The sequence below is a fragment of the Tripterygium wilfordii genome, chromosome 2 (genome assembly GCF_013401445.1).
Source record: "Tripterygium wilfordii isolate XIE 37 chromosome 2, ASM1340144v1, whole genome shotgun sequence".
Classification (NCBI taxonomy): domain Eukaryota; kingdom Viridiplantae; phylum Streptophyta; class Magnoliopsida; order Celastrales; family Celastraceae; genus Tripterygium; species Tripterygium wilfordii.
In genome coordinates, this window is record NC_052233.1 from 9,710,327 (window position 1) to 9,728,890 (window position 18,564).

Genomic DNA, 18,564 nt, shown 5'->3' on the forward strand with positions numbered 1-18,564 from the left:
GAAGAAGGACAAAACTCTTCAAACTTGTTTTGTTTGTTGAACTTGAAAGTGTAATCTTTACCGTACACGACGCAGTGCCAAGTAAGCAATGAGTCGATAACCCACCAGCATCACTCCCATGATGCACACATCCACCCACAAATGCTGCAACCCAATAGACTCGACTGCAGGAAAATCTCCCACCCGGCACCAGCCTCCTTCTGAGCACTGATAATAATCATTTTCACTGTACTGAACTCCCAGAAGAAGTTTGTAACTGTAGTAGCTATAGCTCAAGTACTTTAGCCAGACTATGAAGGGAGGAATTTGTTGGATGTAGTAGCCTCCGGAAATGAGGAAAATCAGAGTCGTTACTGAAGCTAAAGTTGTGGCTTGTTTTACGTCCATTAGAATCGCACCAAACGCTAGCCCTAAACTTTGGGAGACAAGAACACTGTAAAGAACAATGCATAGGGAGAGAATGAAAGTTAATGGATCTGGTTTCAGCCCTCCCATCCAATAGATTATAAAAACAAATGCAGTTGGTAATGCAAGCTCCAAAGGCAGGTCACCAACTGTTCTGGCTATGAAATAGGAAGATAGGTGGTACATTCCTGATGATCTTTCCTTGATGAGCATTGATCTCTCATGAGGAAATGTAAAAACAGCATTGTAGAGAGGATAGAAGCCCCAGAAAACAGAGAAGAAAAATAGCATGGCAATCTGCATTGCAAACACATACCTTCTTTAGCACATATAAGATGGAGATAGACCTCATCTACCTTAACATGTTTCCTATTTATTGAAAAGATGCTATTGTCAAGTACGTAATGTAGATACAAATGTAAGCATTTTCTTGTGGTCGAAGTTCATGTGAGATTTACGGTGGCAACTTTTCATGTTTTTTACTTGAGTTTTAAATTTTGTTTAAGAGCTAGTGACCATGGGTCCTATTCATTATGAAAGTAGAAAAGTTCCTTAGAGGAACAAATTCTTACTCGGTCAGCAATATGAGAAGTTGGGGTGCGCCACCATAGGAGTCCACCAAGTATAGCAACACTAATGACTTGGAATATCCTCAGCCTGTTGAAGGCTTCGTACCTCCGCTCCCTTAGTCCTCTCTGAAGTAGCACCTTTATCTGATGCTGCCAACTTGTGCACCATTGCTCAGCCTTCATGTCAATACCTGTTCCATTTTAGAATAACTGTTTAGAAATTTTGAAAAAAAGGGAGACATTTAAAGCTTATGGTGATGATTGCTCCACTCGTATGGTGATTGAACTGTTAATTTGTTATTACTACGGCATGATTAAATCAAGGAGAGAAGACAGAAGGTATACTTCTAGAAGAATCTTTTGTTGGATTATTGGCATCCACATTGCAAAGCTCAGCTTTCAGTCTTGTAGAAATGTTTTTCTCATAAGCAGATATTAGAGTTTTCTTGACCATCGTATATTCTTGTTCACTGATCTCGCCTTGCTCAGATCCCTGCTTCGAATCAGGGCTAATTCCTGCAATTATAAGATATTGCTTAGTTGCCACAACAAAGTATATTTCTGTTAATCCAATACATGAGATAAAAGTTTGATATTTATTACCTCTGCAGATTTAAAGTCACATATTAAGACCATATATCTTTTATGGTTTTGTTAGGAGAGATCAAGGTGACCTTACATTTACTAGAATAAAGGAAATAATATAGACAAGTTTTTTTCTCTTTGGAAGATGCAGTCTCATTATAGTCTGTCTTATAAAAGGTTTAGGTTTAGGTTTATGCTCCACATTGGAAGACCAATAGCTCCATTGCAAGTGAGCAATAGAGAGGGTGGAAGAAATGATGCATAAAGGGGAACACCCTCTCCTTCCAACGGTTGTTTCATCATCATCAAAGCCTTTGTCCAATTAATGTGGCATCGGCTTCAATTGCTCTTTCAGTTCACATTAGTTTGATAAATTAGATGCATAAAGTAGAGTTTTGCATTACCATTGGCAAGATCAAGTAAAAAGTCGGCTGGATTAACAGTCATTGATGTTGAAAATCCAATGGAGGAGAAGTATTCCAAGGCTGCAGATGCTGGGCCATTGTAGATGGGGCAACCCTCTGAGAGTAAGATGACCTTATCAAACATGTGGTACAGCCGGCTTGAGGGCTGGTGAATGGTGGTTACGACCGTTCGACCACCACTTGCGAGCCGTTTGATTGTAGTCAGGATTCTCTGAGCTGTGGTTGAGTCCAGACCTGATGTGGGCTCATCTAGTAATAATAAGCTTGGATTGATTAGCATTTCCTGACCTATACTTACCCTCTTCTTCTCCCCTCCAGATATTCCTCTAAAGAGTGGCCCACCTATCATGCTGTTCCGGCACCGAGTCAATCCCAATTCAGTTATAACTTGGTCCACCTGCTGGACTTTCTCATCCTGGGTCACGCTAGTAGGTAGCCTTAACATCGCCGTAAATAATAGGGTTTCAAACACTGTGAGATGTGGGTACAAAACATCATGCTGTGCTACAAATCCTGTTCGTCGCTTTGTGCTACCAGAGAAAGGTTGACTGTTGTACATAATCTTTCCAGACAATTTACCAGTAAGACGACCTCCAAGAGCAGTAAGGAGAGTGGTTTTTCCACTACCAGAAGGACCAAGCATAGCTAGTATCTCACCCGGGAAAACTATGCCCGTTATGCCATTCAATATAGTCTTTTCTTGGGTATCCCATGTACCACTGGAACACCATCCCTTTTGATCCAATTTAACTTTATACACTACCTCCTCAAACTGCAAGGATGAGATAATTGTGAAAAAAAAATGTTATCCAGCACATTTAGAATATTATCAATCGCTGTTGAAAATTTTAATCACACAAGTTTAATATTTCTATCATCGTGCTTATACATAAACAAGCAGAAGATTTGCCTAGTTTTTCTCTTTGCCCTGTGCATGGCTATATTTTTTTTATGTGCGATTATATCCATTGTTTTGCAGGGGTGTGTGATTGTGTATGTGAGAGAGGAGAGACAGACCTTCAAAGTTATAGGATACAAGGTCATTGGGAGGACATGCTGTGACTCAGCTTGTATGGGGTAGGCAAGAACAGTCCTTCCTTGGGGCTCAGGCATCTCTGTGAGACTTACTACCGAGTTGCTGCTGCAGTATTCTGGCTTTGGGGCTTTGCAGTTAAAGGTCATCGCCACATCAAGATGAGGTGGTGTTAGTGGTCAGGAGAAGGGAGAAGTCGTCAAGGTATTCCTTTCAACTTGGCCTCCCAAATTGAACTGCAGAGCACAAGCACATATATATACAGGAGCAAGGGGACTCTACTTCTGCTGAGTCTCGATCTGTGAAGTGTGCCTGTCCTCCAGGTGGGATCCCACCATCTTCTCTCTTCTAAAATTCTGACACTAACTCTTGATAATTATTTATACAAATCTCATCCTAGTTTTCCTTCATTAGCATAATTCTCTCTCTTTCCCCCTCTCGTACACTCCCACTATCGCACACTCACACACGCATACATGCTTTCATCTTATTGTGACCAAGAATGAATATATAATCTTCATGTGGCAGGCATATTAATGGTTGACACATGGAATAATACATGCTGCTGATGAAGATTATTTTTAAGGGCTATACTTTCTTTATATTGTTGAGAACACTATAATTGACGCAATGCGGAAGCTAGTAACACATGAATTCGTTCACGACGAAATCAAGAAATTTGTGATGTAGGACAAGCGCAAGCAGTCGAACAAGCAGTAGATGATTTCTATGAGATGTGGGACCACAATCAGAAGTCTTTGGCGTGTGTTTAGTAATAATTTGTTTACTTAAATATTTTGGTTTACTTAGTTGTTTACTTTCTATTATTTCCTTTTAAGTTAGTTACTCCCTATTATTTCCTTTAAGTTAGTCTGTTGCAATTAGGATTGCATCTACTATATAAGTCTTTGTAACCTCCTAGGTGGAGGAGTTTTTGCTTGATAATAATACCGACTTCGTTGGCAGAGTTTATTTCTCTGGGCTTTCTTGCTTCCTACGGCATTGACAAAGATCTTGCCGTTTTTCCGTTTCCGTTCTGCGTTAATTTGGAATCCACCAAGAATAATTGAGAGAATCTCAAGAGTTTTATTAGTAATATGCATAATAATGACTTACAAACGTTTATAGTCTGAAAAATAACAATCAAACCCTAATCGGACTCCAAATTAAACTAGAATTGGAAACACAATTAATTAAAACTTGCAGGAATTTAATTAACTTCGTCGGACTACAAAACGACGCCTTTTTAATCTCCTTCCGAATCTCAACTGGGGAAAGCCCCAGTTGACTTTTAAACACAATTAATTAAAATGTGTAGGAATTTAATTAACTCCGTTGGACTACAAAACGAAACCATTTTGATCTTCTTCAGAATCTCAATTGGGGAAAGCCCCAAGTTGAGTTTTAGGTCTTCAAAATCAGTCCTCGGAAACATATTATAATAAGGAAATACAAGAGCGGATCAAAATTTATGGTCGGTCAAAGTTGAAAAACTGAAACTTTAATTCAAAAACAACAACTTCAATTCCGATTCCGATTTGGATTCTTCCGAACACGTTCCAACTTCTTAAGGAATTCTTCCTCAGCCCGTTCTAAGTCAATAATGCACTCCCAAGGCTAGTTCATGGAAGACTATAGTACTTAGTAGTTAATATATCGGTTCTTCGCCATATATTTTATGGAGTTATTTTGTTTTCCCAAGTGCTTTCTATGCCCACGCATACTGTTTACACTTTTTTTTTTCTTTCTATTTTTAAATTTGAAAATAAGAAATGAGTTCTGCCGTAGACATTTAATGGTGCTCCTCACGACTTCGCAGTTCGCACAAAGTAGAGCTGGAGCATGAAGCAAGTGGAATCTCCTACGAGCCAAAATAAAGGCAACTCCATTTAGTTTTCAGGGATCAAATGATTTTATGTTCTTTGTGTATATGTTTGCCTTTTAACTATTTCCACTAGTTCCAACAGGCATTTTAAAATTTGTTTCTGCAAATGGCCCAATCTTACTGCATTTTTCTAAAAAATTCCATTATGTTTTAATTCAGTTAAAATTAGTTATTTATTCTTCCATGTACATCTCTTTCATTAATATCTAACATCTATGGTTTGTTTGTCCAAGGTTGTCCCTCTTTACAAAATTCACATTGAAATCGTTGAAAGCATATGAACTATTAAAGAAGAAAAGTTTGATTATTTTCACATGCTTTTCAGTATTTCTGTGGACAATGACATGACTAACTCTCCGTTCCATGCATCTGGCATCGGAGATCAAGCACTGGAACGTACTTGTGAGTAAACCAAACCAAATTAAGGTATCTCTTAATATTCTCGCCTTGCTTTCTTTTTTCACGTGTGGTGAGTACTGGTTGTCCAATTAAAAGTTAATATTTGTCATTTGGACTTAACTGATCTTATCTTTTATATCCTTCATTATCATTCCTTTTCTTTTTCTGATTCCTTTTTTAATACAAGTCAAAAAAACTTGATCATGGCTGTCTGTCGCGTTTTTTTCACGGAGCATATATAACCTCATGAGATATATACTTGCTTGTAATGGGAGAATTTCCTTTTACTTTTCTTTTTGTTATCTCCATATGAGAATTATCTCAAAGAAAAAGAAAGGTGGAGGATAAAGGAAGCTACTAGTTTACTAGAGAAAGCCAGGGGTGAATGATAGTCTTTAAATATATGTTAAGACTTCTAAATGGGAAATTAATAAAGCTAAAGAACACACACTGCTTTTTCCTAGTAAAGTCATCTGATTCTTATATATATTTCCCCTTTTCATTTGTTAGTAGTGTTGATTTCTTTCACTGTAATATTCAACATTCGTATGACTACATGTTATCATATCTGGAGTATTCATATAGGTAAAGAAAGGTGGGGGAAGTTAGATGCCGAACAAAAGTGAACGTAGCTTTATATAACATTATTTATCTTTTCCTTTCTCTAGACTGTATATATTATTTAAGCTGAATAAGAGAGAGAGAGAGATGATTAAAGGAGAAGGCATCACTTGGATTCCATTTCCTCTCAGTGTAATTTTTTTTTCTTTTTCTGCAGAGAGCACTGAGAATAAGAGTGTAGTAATGGGATCCCACCCCACTCATAATCTTCTCCCATTATGTATGTAATAATAAATGGGTGTGGGAGTGGGAATGGGTTTCTCTCCTCTCTCTTTGTTGTCTTTGTCTTGTGGACTCTCTCACTTCACTTTCTCCTAATAATTGTTACTTTTCACTACCTTAATTAGGCTTTTGACCACCACTTAACGTTCAATAATTATTACTTGGTATTAAACCCAGTAGTGATATGCATTTTTTAATAAAGAAAACGCGTGTATTTGGTTCCACAGGAATTTTTCAGGTGGGCAATGGAAGGCCTCATGTCTCCAAACATCAGGTAAAGTTGTTGGCCGTTGGGTTTTAGTGCGGCGAGTTGATTTCAATCGGAAAACTTGATTTCCGGCTAACTAAACCTTTTCCTTGGAATGAAAAACTTGATTTCCGGCTACCTTAACTGTCCGGAGAGGTAGAGCCATGGAGATGCAATGCCTATATAGTTAAACATTTCTGGCTCTTTAGTAGGATGAGTTGGTTTCTTATACAAACTAATATGTTGCTTGTTTTTTCTAGTTTGATGTATTATCATCATATATTGTCAAGGTGGCAAACAAAGTTCTTGATTAGAATTCTGAGAAATCAAATGATTTTATATGTATAATCTCGATCCTCTTTGAGGCTGAATCGTACTCCACTGAAGATGGTATTGTATGATGTTCTTGCAACACTTTTAGATGCGCTTTCTATAATAATGAATAGTCCATTTGCAATAAATACTAGGAGATTTTCATTGCCGATGGACCTTCTATTCATGATGTTTGATTTTCAGTTGGAAGATGTCCTTTCACCCTTGAATGGTCGATGTGAAGATGTTACACACCTTTTTTTGGTAACGGAGAACGACGTAATTTAAATTTGTTATTTGGACATCCGATATGAACTTAATATTATACCGTCAAATTCGTACATATAAAAAATACAAATACACCCGAGTCATATTTGGAGCCTTATAATGTGATTTTGGCATAGAACTTCAAAGCACCATGACTTTTGTCATCTTTATATTACAAAAGGACACCATATCTTAAGAACTACCTTTAACAAAGATGTATGTATTTGTGTTTGTACACATTATCTACTTCATGAAATAATAATTCCATGTGAAACAAACCAAAAATGGTCGGGAGTAGCAATTGGCATCAACTTTTTGAAATATCGTCGAGAAATATGTTTTTCATTTGAATCGAATTTTAGACACATATATATCTATCCAATTAATTGTCAACCGAGTCACCTCTCGATTGACATCAACTTGAGTCTCCAAATCTCATCTACTTGAATCTCCAAATCTTGTGGTGAAACCACCACCACAACTTTGACCCACGCATGGAACTGCAACCTTTTAACTTGGTGCAGTGCTGGAATCACTTTTGTTTGATGTAGACGACATTCCATGCCCAAACTGACACGAGAAAGAAAGAAAAAACTGACATGAAATTCATTACATTATCTTCAACTTAGCTTGCACACTATATGGAGAAGAAAAAAGAAAGTTAATGGGAGTACTGGAGTTATAAAATGGTGATGATTAGACAATGGAAATTGTTTAACTTTATTTAATTGTTAAGGATAATGATGATGATGGTGCTATTTTTAGTACCTAGTTGCATGCTTAGAGACAATTCAGAGTGATAAAAAAAGTAGTACTACAAATGGTGTATAAAAAAAAAGCTAATTTGGCTAAAAACATTATTGAAAAATTAAATAATGTAACTTTAATGTCATGAAGTGGTTACCAAATTTTCTTCCAAATCCCATGAGTACTTCTACAAGTTGGCTCTAGCAAACCCTACAATTAATCCATTGTTTTGGTACTCCTATCCCATGGGCTCGTCTCGGTCGCATGACAGATCTTGATATGTGTGGGTTAGGCGCACGTATCCGAGTTCAATTCCCTGCTTGGGATTATAATCACGACTAAACTAAGACATGTATCGGGTGCTTGGGATTATATTCACGATCGAACTAAGACGTGTGGAGGCGTACTGTTGTCTCTAGAATTTACCATGCAGGAATGGACTGACTATTAGGTGGATTCTCTCCGTTGTTAAAAAAAAACCACTAAATCATGAATTTCACATAAAATTTTAGAGCTAGGGCTTCGATGGGTGGCATATAGATTCAAACTAGATTTGGTTTATCACCGTCCAAATGATATTCGAGTACAAATATAGATATGTATGTCTAGGGTTTATGGTTTAGCTAGGCTAATAGTGAAAAGTAGTATTTGTGTCAAATACTTATATGTGATCAAGATATACTATCTACATTATCCAATCCGAATCCGACACGCGTAGGAAAATAATTGTAAAAGGGAATATGAAATTGAAAGTTGTTCACATGATGAGGGGCACCAGAAGTGATGATCATAATCACCTTAATAACAAAGAGTGATCCTATATGTACTCCCATTTCATATAGGGTACATAGATCAAGAAGGGTTAGCCCCTATCTCAACTCCTCGTGGTAGTGGTGAAGGTGGATATATACATACATATATATATATATATATATGTGGTTGGTTGAGCTCACCCTTTTAGTCATTTTTAAAAAAAATTAGTGTGAGACACATTATGCATGCACATCCATATGATTAAGTGGGGATGATGTGGAAAGGAATGTCATGTAATGTAAGATATGAACACTAATATCCCACATCAGATTGACATAATCCAATTGAATGGTGTATATCAATAATGACCTTTCACCTCTCAGACAAGGACATATTTTTTGAGCTTAAAAACCAACGGCGATTGCCCAATAACAACAAATCCGTACCAGACCTGTGACTCAGAATGGACAATATCCTTCATGTGTTTAGATTTATATAGATTTACAAGCAAATAGTGCAAAATGCCAAAACAAAGCCTATATATAAATATATATATGTAGCCCATTTGTAAAAGATTGGTATTAGGGACTAGGGAGGATATATACAAGGCAGAATCCACGCGTGCATGTTTTCTTTTTTGCTTTTTTTTTTTTTTTTTTTTTTGGCCTTTTGTAGTTGCACTACCATGGGTGGCCACTTAATCATCAACTAGGGAGGGGATATTTGCAAATATATATAATTAATCTCTAGACCATATTGGTAGTTATTATTGTTGAAATGATGCATATATATATGGCTTATGGAGATTGTTGATGTTGATGGGGTTTTGTTTTTATTTATTAAAAAATTGCAACTTTTTAGGTGGTTGTTGTAGGTGGAAGAAATATATGATGACTGAAATCATTTTGTGGCTTGAAAATCTTTGTCTAAAATAAAATAATATAATTTTACAAATAGATATGTAAAAGACTAAAGAGGCCATGCCCATGTATGGCCCTTACCACTGCTACTCTTCTAGGTCCTCATAATACTCACGTAAGCATGAGGATTGATATATTCATCTTTAGAATATGATTATAATGAATCTCTTTGGGTCAAATAGGATGGATCAGGAAAGTCTCGAGTTTGATTCTCGTTGAAAGAAATACTTCTGTGATACGTGGATTTGTCAATCCAAGTTTAGACTCATATCAGATATCAAAAGAATAAGATTGTGAGCCAGTTTGGTAAGACCTTTTTTGTAGCATTTATACTACTTTGTAGTATAAATGTTACCTCCCATTCAAATAGGTATTTTTGACACATAATTCGAGACATTTTTTAGCATCATTTTCTACTACTTTTCACATACTACTTGCTAGAACCATTTTAGTAGCATTTCAGTAACCAAAGACAGTATTGTCCCCATGACTTTGATTTATTCCGATTATACCCTCAAATTGTACACTTAAGTCATTCTATAAAATATCTCTCATTTAATAAATCAAGGAATAGTGTTATATAAAATATCTCTCATTTAATAAATTAAGTAATAGTGTTATTATAAAATATCTCATTTAATAAATAAATTAACTGTTATTAAAACTTTAATTAATTTATTAATTTATAATTGATTTGAGTATCTTTAATTAATTGCTATTATAATATAATACCCCTCCACGTAATTTATCAGAATATGCTACACAATAAAAATGTTACCAACAAAAGTTCAACCAAACACTACATAACATTCAAGCAGCATACCTACTACTAAAATTATCCAGCATTTCTGCTACCACCATTTCTATAGGCATATATGCTACATTTTAAAAGCTTTGCCACACTAGGCCTGTATAATTTTGTTCTCGGTTAAAAAAGAGAGTCTATACTTAGTGGGCTTTTTGTTCATCTGGTTTTGGTTAAAAGAGAGAGTCTATATAAAGTAGGCCTCCATCTTAAAGTTGGGCCGGACTTCACAAAATTGGGCTTTTGTATTCGGTTGACTAAAACAGGCAAATGGTCATCAAGCCCATGAAGATAGTTTGTCAAGTAAAAGAAGATCCAGCCCATCGTGGGTTTTCGTTTCTTTCTGGCCTTTTAACTAAAATAACTGTATGGAGATCTCGGACTCAACGATCGGAAATCATGGCGACGGTGGGATTGGCGCCGGGGCTGTCGAGGAAGCTGAGGAAGGTGTTGGAGTCGAGGACCGAAACATCTGACTTGCTTGCCTCCCTCAACGCTCTCTCCACTTTTTACACCGACAACACTTCCCAGGCACGTCGGAACCTCAGATCCACTATCGAAAAGCGTTCACTCTCCATCAATATCGACTTCCTTCAGGCCGCCCTTACTGCTCAACAGGTTCTCTTAGCATCTACAATGTAACCATAATTATGTTTTTGTGGCTCTGCCTTTTATCGATCATATTCGTTTGAATTCGCCGCAGGCCTTGGATCGCGTCGACGAGGAAGTCAATGCACTCGCTGATTGCTGCGATAAGTAAGATTTAGGGTTTTTGGTTTGTGATCCGTCGTTGGATTTGAAAGCAAAACTTTGTTTTTGTTTTTTTTTTTTTTTTTTGCAGAATCGCAAATGCCTTGAGCAGTAGCAGTAGTAAAACCGGCGATATAATCAGCACCACCGAGAGGCTCAAGCAAGATCTGGACGTCACTACGCAGAGGCAAGAGATTTTTTCCTGCTTCCTTCGCGATTACCAGCTCTCTAATGAAGAGGTTGGCTTTAACTTCTATGTTACAACTGGATTATTTTTGCTAACTTTCTAAGTTTGTCTCTATATCTGGTTGCTGTCTTAGATTAGTGCATTGAGGGATGAAGAACTCAATGAGAATTTCTTCAAGGCACTATCTCATGTTCAAGAAATTCATGCCAACTGCAAAGTTTAACTATGAGCTTTGAAATTGGCTATCATGACCTGATTTCCTGAAGAAGCTTTTAAGTTTAAATATTCTACGATTAAGTTGAAGACAGACAAGCACCAATGAAACCTGGCATTCACCATCGATTTCCAACCATGCAAGAGTGGTGGAGGCACCAAGTATTAGGGCTATACCCAAAGCAAATCATTCTCCTTTCGCTCATGTTTCAGTTTATAGATTTAATAATGGTCAGTACATTAACTTGAGAATATTCTTACAGCGTGCAGGTTTGGAGCTGATGGATACGATGGCAGTGTACCAAGAAGGAGCTTATGAGCGCTTATGCAGGTGAAGCCTCGCCATCATGATGTTATTTTGAAGCATATAGGAATCCCCTGTCCTTTTTAATTGGGGGTGTGGAGAATATATCCAGATTTAGTTACTTGTATTTTTTTTATACTGACTAGACCCACAAGCATCATAAAAGGGTAAAATCTGGCATTTTTGTGCTCTAAGCATTATACAGATTACAGATGTACAATAGGCATGCTTTGTTTTAGCTCAGTTCATCGACATTTGCATACTTCATATATCTTTATAGCGTGTTTCTCTGGCGTTTGATTGGATCTAATAATAAGTATCTTGTTCTGTTTTCTTCTCTAGGTGGGTTCAGGCAGAGTGTAGGAAATTGGGAGACACCGATAATCCAGAAGTTAGTGACCTCTTGAAAACTGCAGTTCGCTGCCTCAAAGAGAAGCCTGTCCTTTTCAAATATTGTACTGAAGAGGTAATTCTGTTTTGTCATACTAGTGATAACCTGTTCGTCGTTGTTTATCAAAAAAAACCCCTTTTGCTGATTCAACTCAAAAGGATTAAAATGAAAATAAAAAGAGGAATAACTACAAATATTAAATGAAACATCCTTTTGCTAATTACCAGTGGCAAATATGAGGCATAATGCATTATTTAGAAGGTTTATAAGTGCTCTCACACATGGAGGACGTGGGGGACTTCCACGACCAATAGAAGTGCATGCCCATGATCCCTTGCGATATGTAGGAGATATGCTAGGGTGGTTACATCAGCTGTGGCTGTACCTTTTACTTTCTGTTCAAATCTATTTATGTAGTTAGACTTTTTCCCGATTATATTTACTTTTTGTATATTATAATGTCAACATAAGTTACAATCTATTGTGTCTATGCAGGCCTTGGCATCTGAGGGAGAACTTGTCCTTGTGTTGCTTGATCCTGATGCAGTAGTGGATCCTGGTTCAACTGCAAGCCGGTTTACCAAGAGCTTGGATAACGAGTCTGCAAATACAGAAAATGACTTAACATTTGTTCTGGATAAAATATTTGAAGGGGTTTGTCGCCCATTTAAAGTGAGAGTTGAACAAGTTTTGCAGTCGCAACCTAGTCTTATAATTTCATGTAAACTCTGTAATACACTGGAATTCTACAGCTACACTGTGAGTTGTGCTTCCATCTCGATATTTCTGCTAGCCCCGCTCTTCTTCTGTGATAGTACTTAACCTTTTTGTTTATTTCTAGATATCAGATTTGCTTGGGAGAGATACAGCACTCTGTAATACTCTTTTGGTACTCAAGGATGCTGCTCAGAAAACATTTTTTGAAGTACTAAAAATTCGAGGAGAAAAGGTTTTGCGCTATCCTCCCCTTGTTTCTGTTGATCTTTCTCCACCACCAGCAGTTAGAGAAGGTGTCTCCTTACTGCTTGAAATAATTGAGACCCATAACAGCACGATGGTTTCTGCTTCTGGCAAATCTTTTGATCCCGTGATATCTGCTTTATTGGATCCTATCATTCAGGTGTGTTTGTTGGTCCTATCAGTGGCATGGATTGCATTTATACTTTGATTAATGTACTTTTTGGTTGGAGACATGTAGATTACCACCTATATAAGATTTGCAAAACTAGAAGTGTTAAAGATTGCTGATATTGTCAGTGGTTGGAACACATAATTGTATTTAAACTTCATGTAACTCGTGTTCTGAACTAAACTATTGGCTGAAGACTCTAGTTACGTTGTTTTTGAAAAACTTAGATTGGGTATGCTTATAAAGAATTATACCGGTTTACACAGGGGGCTTTGATTGTAAATCGTTGGCTTGACTGGTTTGAGTGAAATATTAATATTGCAGATGTGTGAACAAGCAGCAGATGCTCACAAGTCCAAGGTAAGTGGACACTCTTTGAGAAGAAACAGAAGAAGTTCTGAGTCGAGCCAAACCAGTAAATCATCTGTTGATGCAATTCTGACGAATAGCAATACTGCCCCATCTTCTCAGGTTTTTCTCTTACCTGATTTTCTGTTTTGAACATATAATTCAACCAACTTGCCAGACATTTTTTTTGTTGCAATTCATTTCATATAATGACAGCTTTTTCTTTGAATGAAAGTCCTGTGCATATTGCACCCTCATTTGTGATATCATGAATTTGTTACAGAATAGTGAAACACCCGCTAAAATCTTCCTCATCAACTGCCTGTGTGACATCCAACAACCGTTGATCGGGCAAGAGGTTGCAGCTGAATATGTGAAGAAACTTGGAGTAATGATAGATAATCACATGCACGCGCTTGTGGAAAATGAAGTTGATGCACTTTAAGAAGATGTGGCTTGTCACAAAAGATACATCACTTCCGTGGCAAGGATTCCAGTGGGGCCCCACTATCAGAGGTGGAAGACACATCTCCAGCCGCTCTATCAGAGTGTTTGAGGGCTTTCTTTGGGATAATCTTGGGAAGTGAAAGTTCTCTCCCAGAATTTGGGCTGTTGCAGGTTCCTAAATTGCGTTCTGAAACCTGTGTTCAGGTCGCTAGGTCACTGGCTGAAGCTTATGAGGCAATTTACGAGGCTATTATGGATCCCAAGAATGGCTACTCGGACCCCAAGTCACTGGCAAGGCATCCTCCAGATCAGATAAGGACTATTTTGGGAATTTGAAAATCAAAGAATATATGTATTCTTGTTTAATTCTTGTAGTTGTTCATTTGCTGGGTCTAATATGTTACTGGGGAATCTTTACTGTTTGTTTTGCAAAAGCATGCCTTTTTGTGATGGCAGTGATTTATTCATATATATTCCTAATTACCTTCTATATGGAATAATAAGTTTTTTCATTGATGTTTCTTGTTCATTACTTCTAGGAATGACTAGTGGTCTGAATCTGAATGTTAATCTCCATAGATCTTTATGATACAAATTGATAGATTTATTGTTCATAAATTTACCAAATATTATATCAAAAACATGTTCACTTTAGCCAATATTTCACATGTTTATAAACTTCCACATTGTTCTTTATAAAAATCTTGCGACTTGGCTATGAATATTTCATATATTTCATTTAATCAGTATATATTTCATTGTTTTGTTTTGTTTTTTGTTTTTTTTTTTTTTCTGAATTCTGGTAGTTGGATATGATGTCAGCTTCTATGACTAATTTTCTTTTGATTGATACTCAAGATTCAGACATTCACGTTTCAATTGCAGATTCAAGGTTTCATACTATGCGTATATTTGCTATTATGAATTTGCATCTCTATTGTTTTTGAAGTGCGGAATTGAATATTTCGTTACTACATATGCTTGTTTCTCCCAAGTATTCTGCATTTGCTTGATCTTTAAGTACAGTGAATCATCCTTGTATGGTTGTATTCTTTCTTCACATTTGCATTAGCACCTTATCATGTCTTATCATGTCAGGGAAGCTATTTTCCTATATAAATGACTGTTGGGGGGAAAAAATAAAGAACAAGGCAATGTAGAGTAAATGGTAATTGGAGAAGCAAATTGATGTTTTGCAATACTGTCTCAGTGTCAAAAAAAATCATTGTGGGAGAAATACATAGAGTGAAATTCATCGTTTTTCACTTGTTTGGGGAGATGTTAATGGAAACAAGGGAAGTAACTCGGGTTCAGTGTATCCTGGTCTAGATCGAGGTGATGGATGCAAATAAAATTGCCTCTCTTTGATGGCTTTATCTTCTTCCTCACCATTTAAATCTGCAACTGCTGACGCGATTTTGTTTTCCTCTTCTTGTATGGACAGTTTTGAGAAAATTGTGGATGGGGTGCCTACAGGACTTGGGAGGAAACCAGCATTCCCTGATCTGCTTGGAGAACTGAGAGGCTTAAAATTGACAGAGGGTTTGACTATCTCAAGCTTTGGCCTCATATATTGCCTTCTTTCATGGAGTTTGGAGGTTTGTCTCTTAATGCCAGTAGCTTTTGTCGCTGCCCCTTGCGCTGCATCACCCTCTGATGGTCCTGTTAATCGCTGTACGACCTCTCGGAAAGCAACTGTGTCTGTTTGCACAAAGGTGGTTAAGGGTTTACAACTGCCAGCGTCTTGGATCGTTGGCTTCTCCATGAACATTTATTTCATTGAGATGTGTCAATCTTCCAGGCCCAGACCTGCAAAACATTCCTGGTAAGTTGCCTTGTTCATAAAACACCAGATTATTCAATTGTTTAAGGAATAAGGACATACAATTGGGGATATATAGTAACGTATTTGTGAACATGCTTTGTATTGACCCGACTAGCCTACCTAAAATGTGTGCATTTCTGCGGCAGATAGATATGGAAAACAATGCTGCTAATTATCTTTTTTTCTTTAGAACCACTTGGCAATACCCTAGTTGGTTTATTGGTTATCTCTCCGAAACTAGGGTGTATGGTGCCCGAGGTCGGGAGTTCGAACTAACCAACTGAGATATTTTCTTGTGGAATCCTGGTTCCTTTGGCTTGTCCCACTTCCGAACCCTTACCGGCATGGGCTTCAGCCCAGTCTTACCAAGTTACCTGTCATCAGCGTGGTGCGGATTGTTATGACGACTCGAGGTTTGCTGTCAGCAAGTTTTTGCAGTCTGGAACCTTTGACCTTGTAGGAACCATCTTTTATGAGATTGACCAGCATCCTTACCAGAGCTATCCGAAGGGCACAAAGACTTGCCGAGCTAGGTCGGTTACTCAAAAAAAAAAAAAACCCCCTTTTCCTTTAGTCATTAGTGCAAAAGAATCTGTTTGCTAGTTCGGTGTTGGTGCACGAGGGTAGGCAAATCTTGACCTGCTCACCAGTTAAAACCACATATTCTATGCTTTGATGTGATTGAATATAGCATGTGACATGAAGATAGCATATGATAACACCAGAATTTAAAGAAGAAAAAAAAAATCTGAACATACCTCAAATGCCTGTGGAACTCCAAAGCAGTAGACTTTTCTCAGAGAATCCAATTAAATTTTCAGAAATTTTTCTCTAAAATAATGAGAGGAAGAAGATGAATGAAAAATGGAGGAAAGAAGGGGAGAGAAGCTATGTAGGTATGTGTAATTGTTTACAACTGAAATGAGGCCAAGAACCGGTTCTGTCCTAACTGCTGACCTCACAAGCCAGTTAGGACACCTCCTAAAAACGACAATTGACACATCATTTGTTTGTTGTAAAGGACATGTACATGGAATTCAGTTGCTTTGTATAATTTACACGTAACAACCTCCTTCCCTTCCTTATAATAACTTGCTTGCCACAACTACCTTTACTTGACCAAATTATACAAATTTTACTGAATTTAGCATTGCACAGACAGCTATTCCAACAACTAAATGACCAACTTATGAACTTCAAATCTAAGAGAACCATGACCATAAAGAGCTTCTTATAAATATATTATATGTTTTGACAGAGAAGAGGATACCATAATCATAATGTAACCGTTTGGGTGATAGCATAGTGGTGAATCTCTCTGGGATAAACCGTATGGACTCAGAAGGTCCCGAGTTCAATTCCCACTAGGAGCACCCTTGTAGTCATGGACTGGGCTTTGGCCCAACTTACAATGTCGTCAGGTGGAAAATTTTTGTGCACACAGGTTTGACGGCCCGAGTTTATCCCATATAGGATGTCCAAATGACAGACTTGTATGGTGCGTTAAAGATTATCAAAAAAATATTATCATTATTATTTGTATTCAGTCTTTTTATATATTAATACCCTCATTTTCTTATTGAAGTAAGCATTGATGTAATAAAAGGAAAGAAAATAAAATTATTGTTGAATATTTCACCAGAAATTTCAGTTTATGCCATTTAGGGCAGATATGATAAGTGTTGTGGACCAACAATTCCAACTACTTCATTCTCTCCCATTAACTACTCTTTGTGGTTTGTATGTAGCTTTCAACAATGGAGTTTCACTATCACAAATATACACACACACACATGTTTTCTCCGGAGGTAGCTCAGATGACCCATTTCTCTCTTTAATGTTGCTTGACTTTATGAATCTCTTTGCTTTAATTTGAATAAATTCAAACCCATATATGCGCTCTCTCTTTTTCTCACTAAAACATTATACATAGAAGCAGCAACAATGGTGTCACAAGACTTTAGCTTCCCAAAAATCACAAACTCCAGTCCCCAATTCACAATCTCTTCATCACTATGGCATGCATCTTCCCTTGTTTTTCCATCTTTCGACGACAATTTCTTGGACAATAGCAAAGGAGAATTAGATCTTGGAAGGAATTCCAGCTTCTCCTGCCCAGAAACTAGTGAGGAAGACAAGATGGACATGTTGTGGGAGGACTTCAATGACAAGGAACTACAAAGGGTTTGTTCTAAGGAGAAAAACAAGAACAGAGAGGCAAAACCAGAGAAATTGAGTGAGAGAGAGAATAATACTATGGTGGTGGAGTTTTGTTGTATGGAGGCATTGAAGATCTCCAAGAGAGGTACTGGTGGTGGGATTATACAACATCATCTAAACAAGAGACAAAGCATGGGGGTGGTTGTGAAGGTTCTGATAAGGAAGCTCTTCTCTACTAACAACTCTTCAAGAAGATTCAACAAGAAGTACTGTTTATGGTCACCAAAATCTGGGATTTAAAGAATGGGTTTTTCAAATGGTTCTTGGCTTTTCTTAAGTTATCCCCTAAAACTCTTCATAATATTCATCTATCGTTTCTTGGTTTATTTCAATTAATTTGTTTCAACTTATACATTTAGATTCAAATGTGGGGGTTAAGGCTCCTGCAATAGAAGTCACTGCCGTTTCCCAGCACTTTTAAGCTTTAATCACATAAGTACAATGATAATAGGGATCTCATATATCTCAATTATCATAACTGTTGAATTGTACGTACATGATTGATTTCGTACGCATCATGTGAGACATGTGGAACCCGCGAATTCATTTGAATCT

General features: G+C 37.2%; 2 protein-coding genes, 1 long non-coding RNA gene and 1 pseudogene across 3 annotated transcripts; 2 read left to right on the top strand and 2 right to left on the bottom strand.

Moving 5' to 3' along the window:
* Positions 1 to 11: 11 nt before the first annotated feature.
* On the bottom strand, positions 12 to 3,613 carry LOC120007718 (ABC transporter G family member 14-like). Its single transcript, XM_038858122.1, has 5 exons — positions 3,002 to 3,613; positions 1,964 to 2,756; positions 1,320 to 1,490; positions 978 to 1,165; positions 12 to 702 (listed from the first exon to the last, which is right to left on the bottom strand). The coding sequence occupies exons 1-5, from the start codon at positions 3,164 to 3,166 to the stop codon at positions 58 to 60; spliced, it is 1,962 nt and encodes a 653-aa protein (XP_038714050.1). The 5' UTR covers positions 3,167 to 3,613; the 3' UTR covers positions 12 to 57.
* LOC120007728 lies at positions 3,204 to 6,846 on the top strand. Its single transcript, XR_005470243.1, has 3 exons — positions 3,204 to 3,340; positions 4,837 to 5,328; positions 6,372 to 6,846. It is a non-coding gene; the product is annotated as an uncharacterized LOC120007728 (long non-coding RNA).
* A 3,682-nt stretch (positions 6,847 to 10,528) lies between these two features.
* LOC120013937 lies at positions 10,529 to 14,825 on the top strand (annotated as a pseudogene).
* Positions 14,743 to 15,874, bottom strand: LOC120013928 (VQ motif-containing protein 31-like). Its single transcript, XM_038865916.1, has one exon. The coding sequence runs from the start codon at positions 15,733 to 15,735 to the stop codon at positions 15,217 to 15,219; it is 519 nt and encodes a 172-aa protein (XP_038721844.1). The 5' UTR covers positions 15,736 to 15,874; the 3' UTR covers positions 14,743 to 15,216.
* Between the last annotated feature and the right edge of the window lie 2,690 nt (positions 15,875 to 18,564).

What these genes read in the sequence shown, in the direction of transcription:
- LOC120007718 (XM_038858122.1), bottom strand. Translation starts at nt 3,166, where the DNA reads ATGACCTTTAACTGCAAAGCCCCAAAGCCAGAATACTGCAGCAGCAAC. An exon ending in TGTATCCTATAACTTTGAAG is followed by an intron (nt 2,757 to 3,001) that starts GTCTGTCTCTCC and finishes TCATCCTTGCAG; the next exon opens with TTTGAGGAGGTAGTGTATAA. An exon ending in TTTACTTGATCTTGCCAATG is followed by an intron (nt 1,491 to 1,963) that starts GTAATGCAAAAC and finishes TTATAATTGCAG; the next exon opens with GAATTAGCCCTGATTCGAAG.
- LOC120013928 (XM_038865916.1), bottom strand. Translation starts at nt 15,735, where the DNA reads ATGTTCATGGAGAAGCCAACGATCCAAGACGCTGGCAGTTGTAAACCC.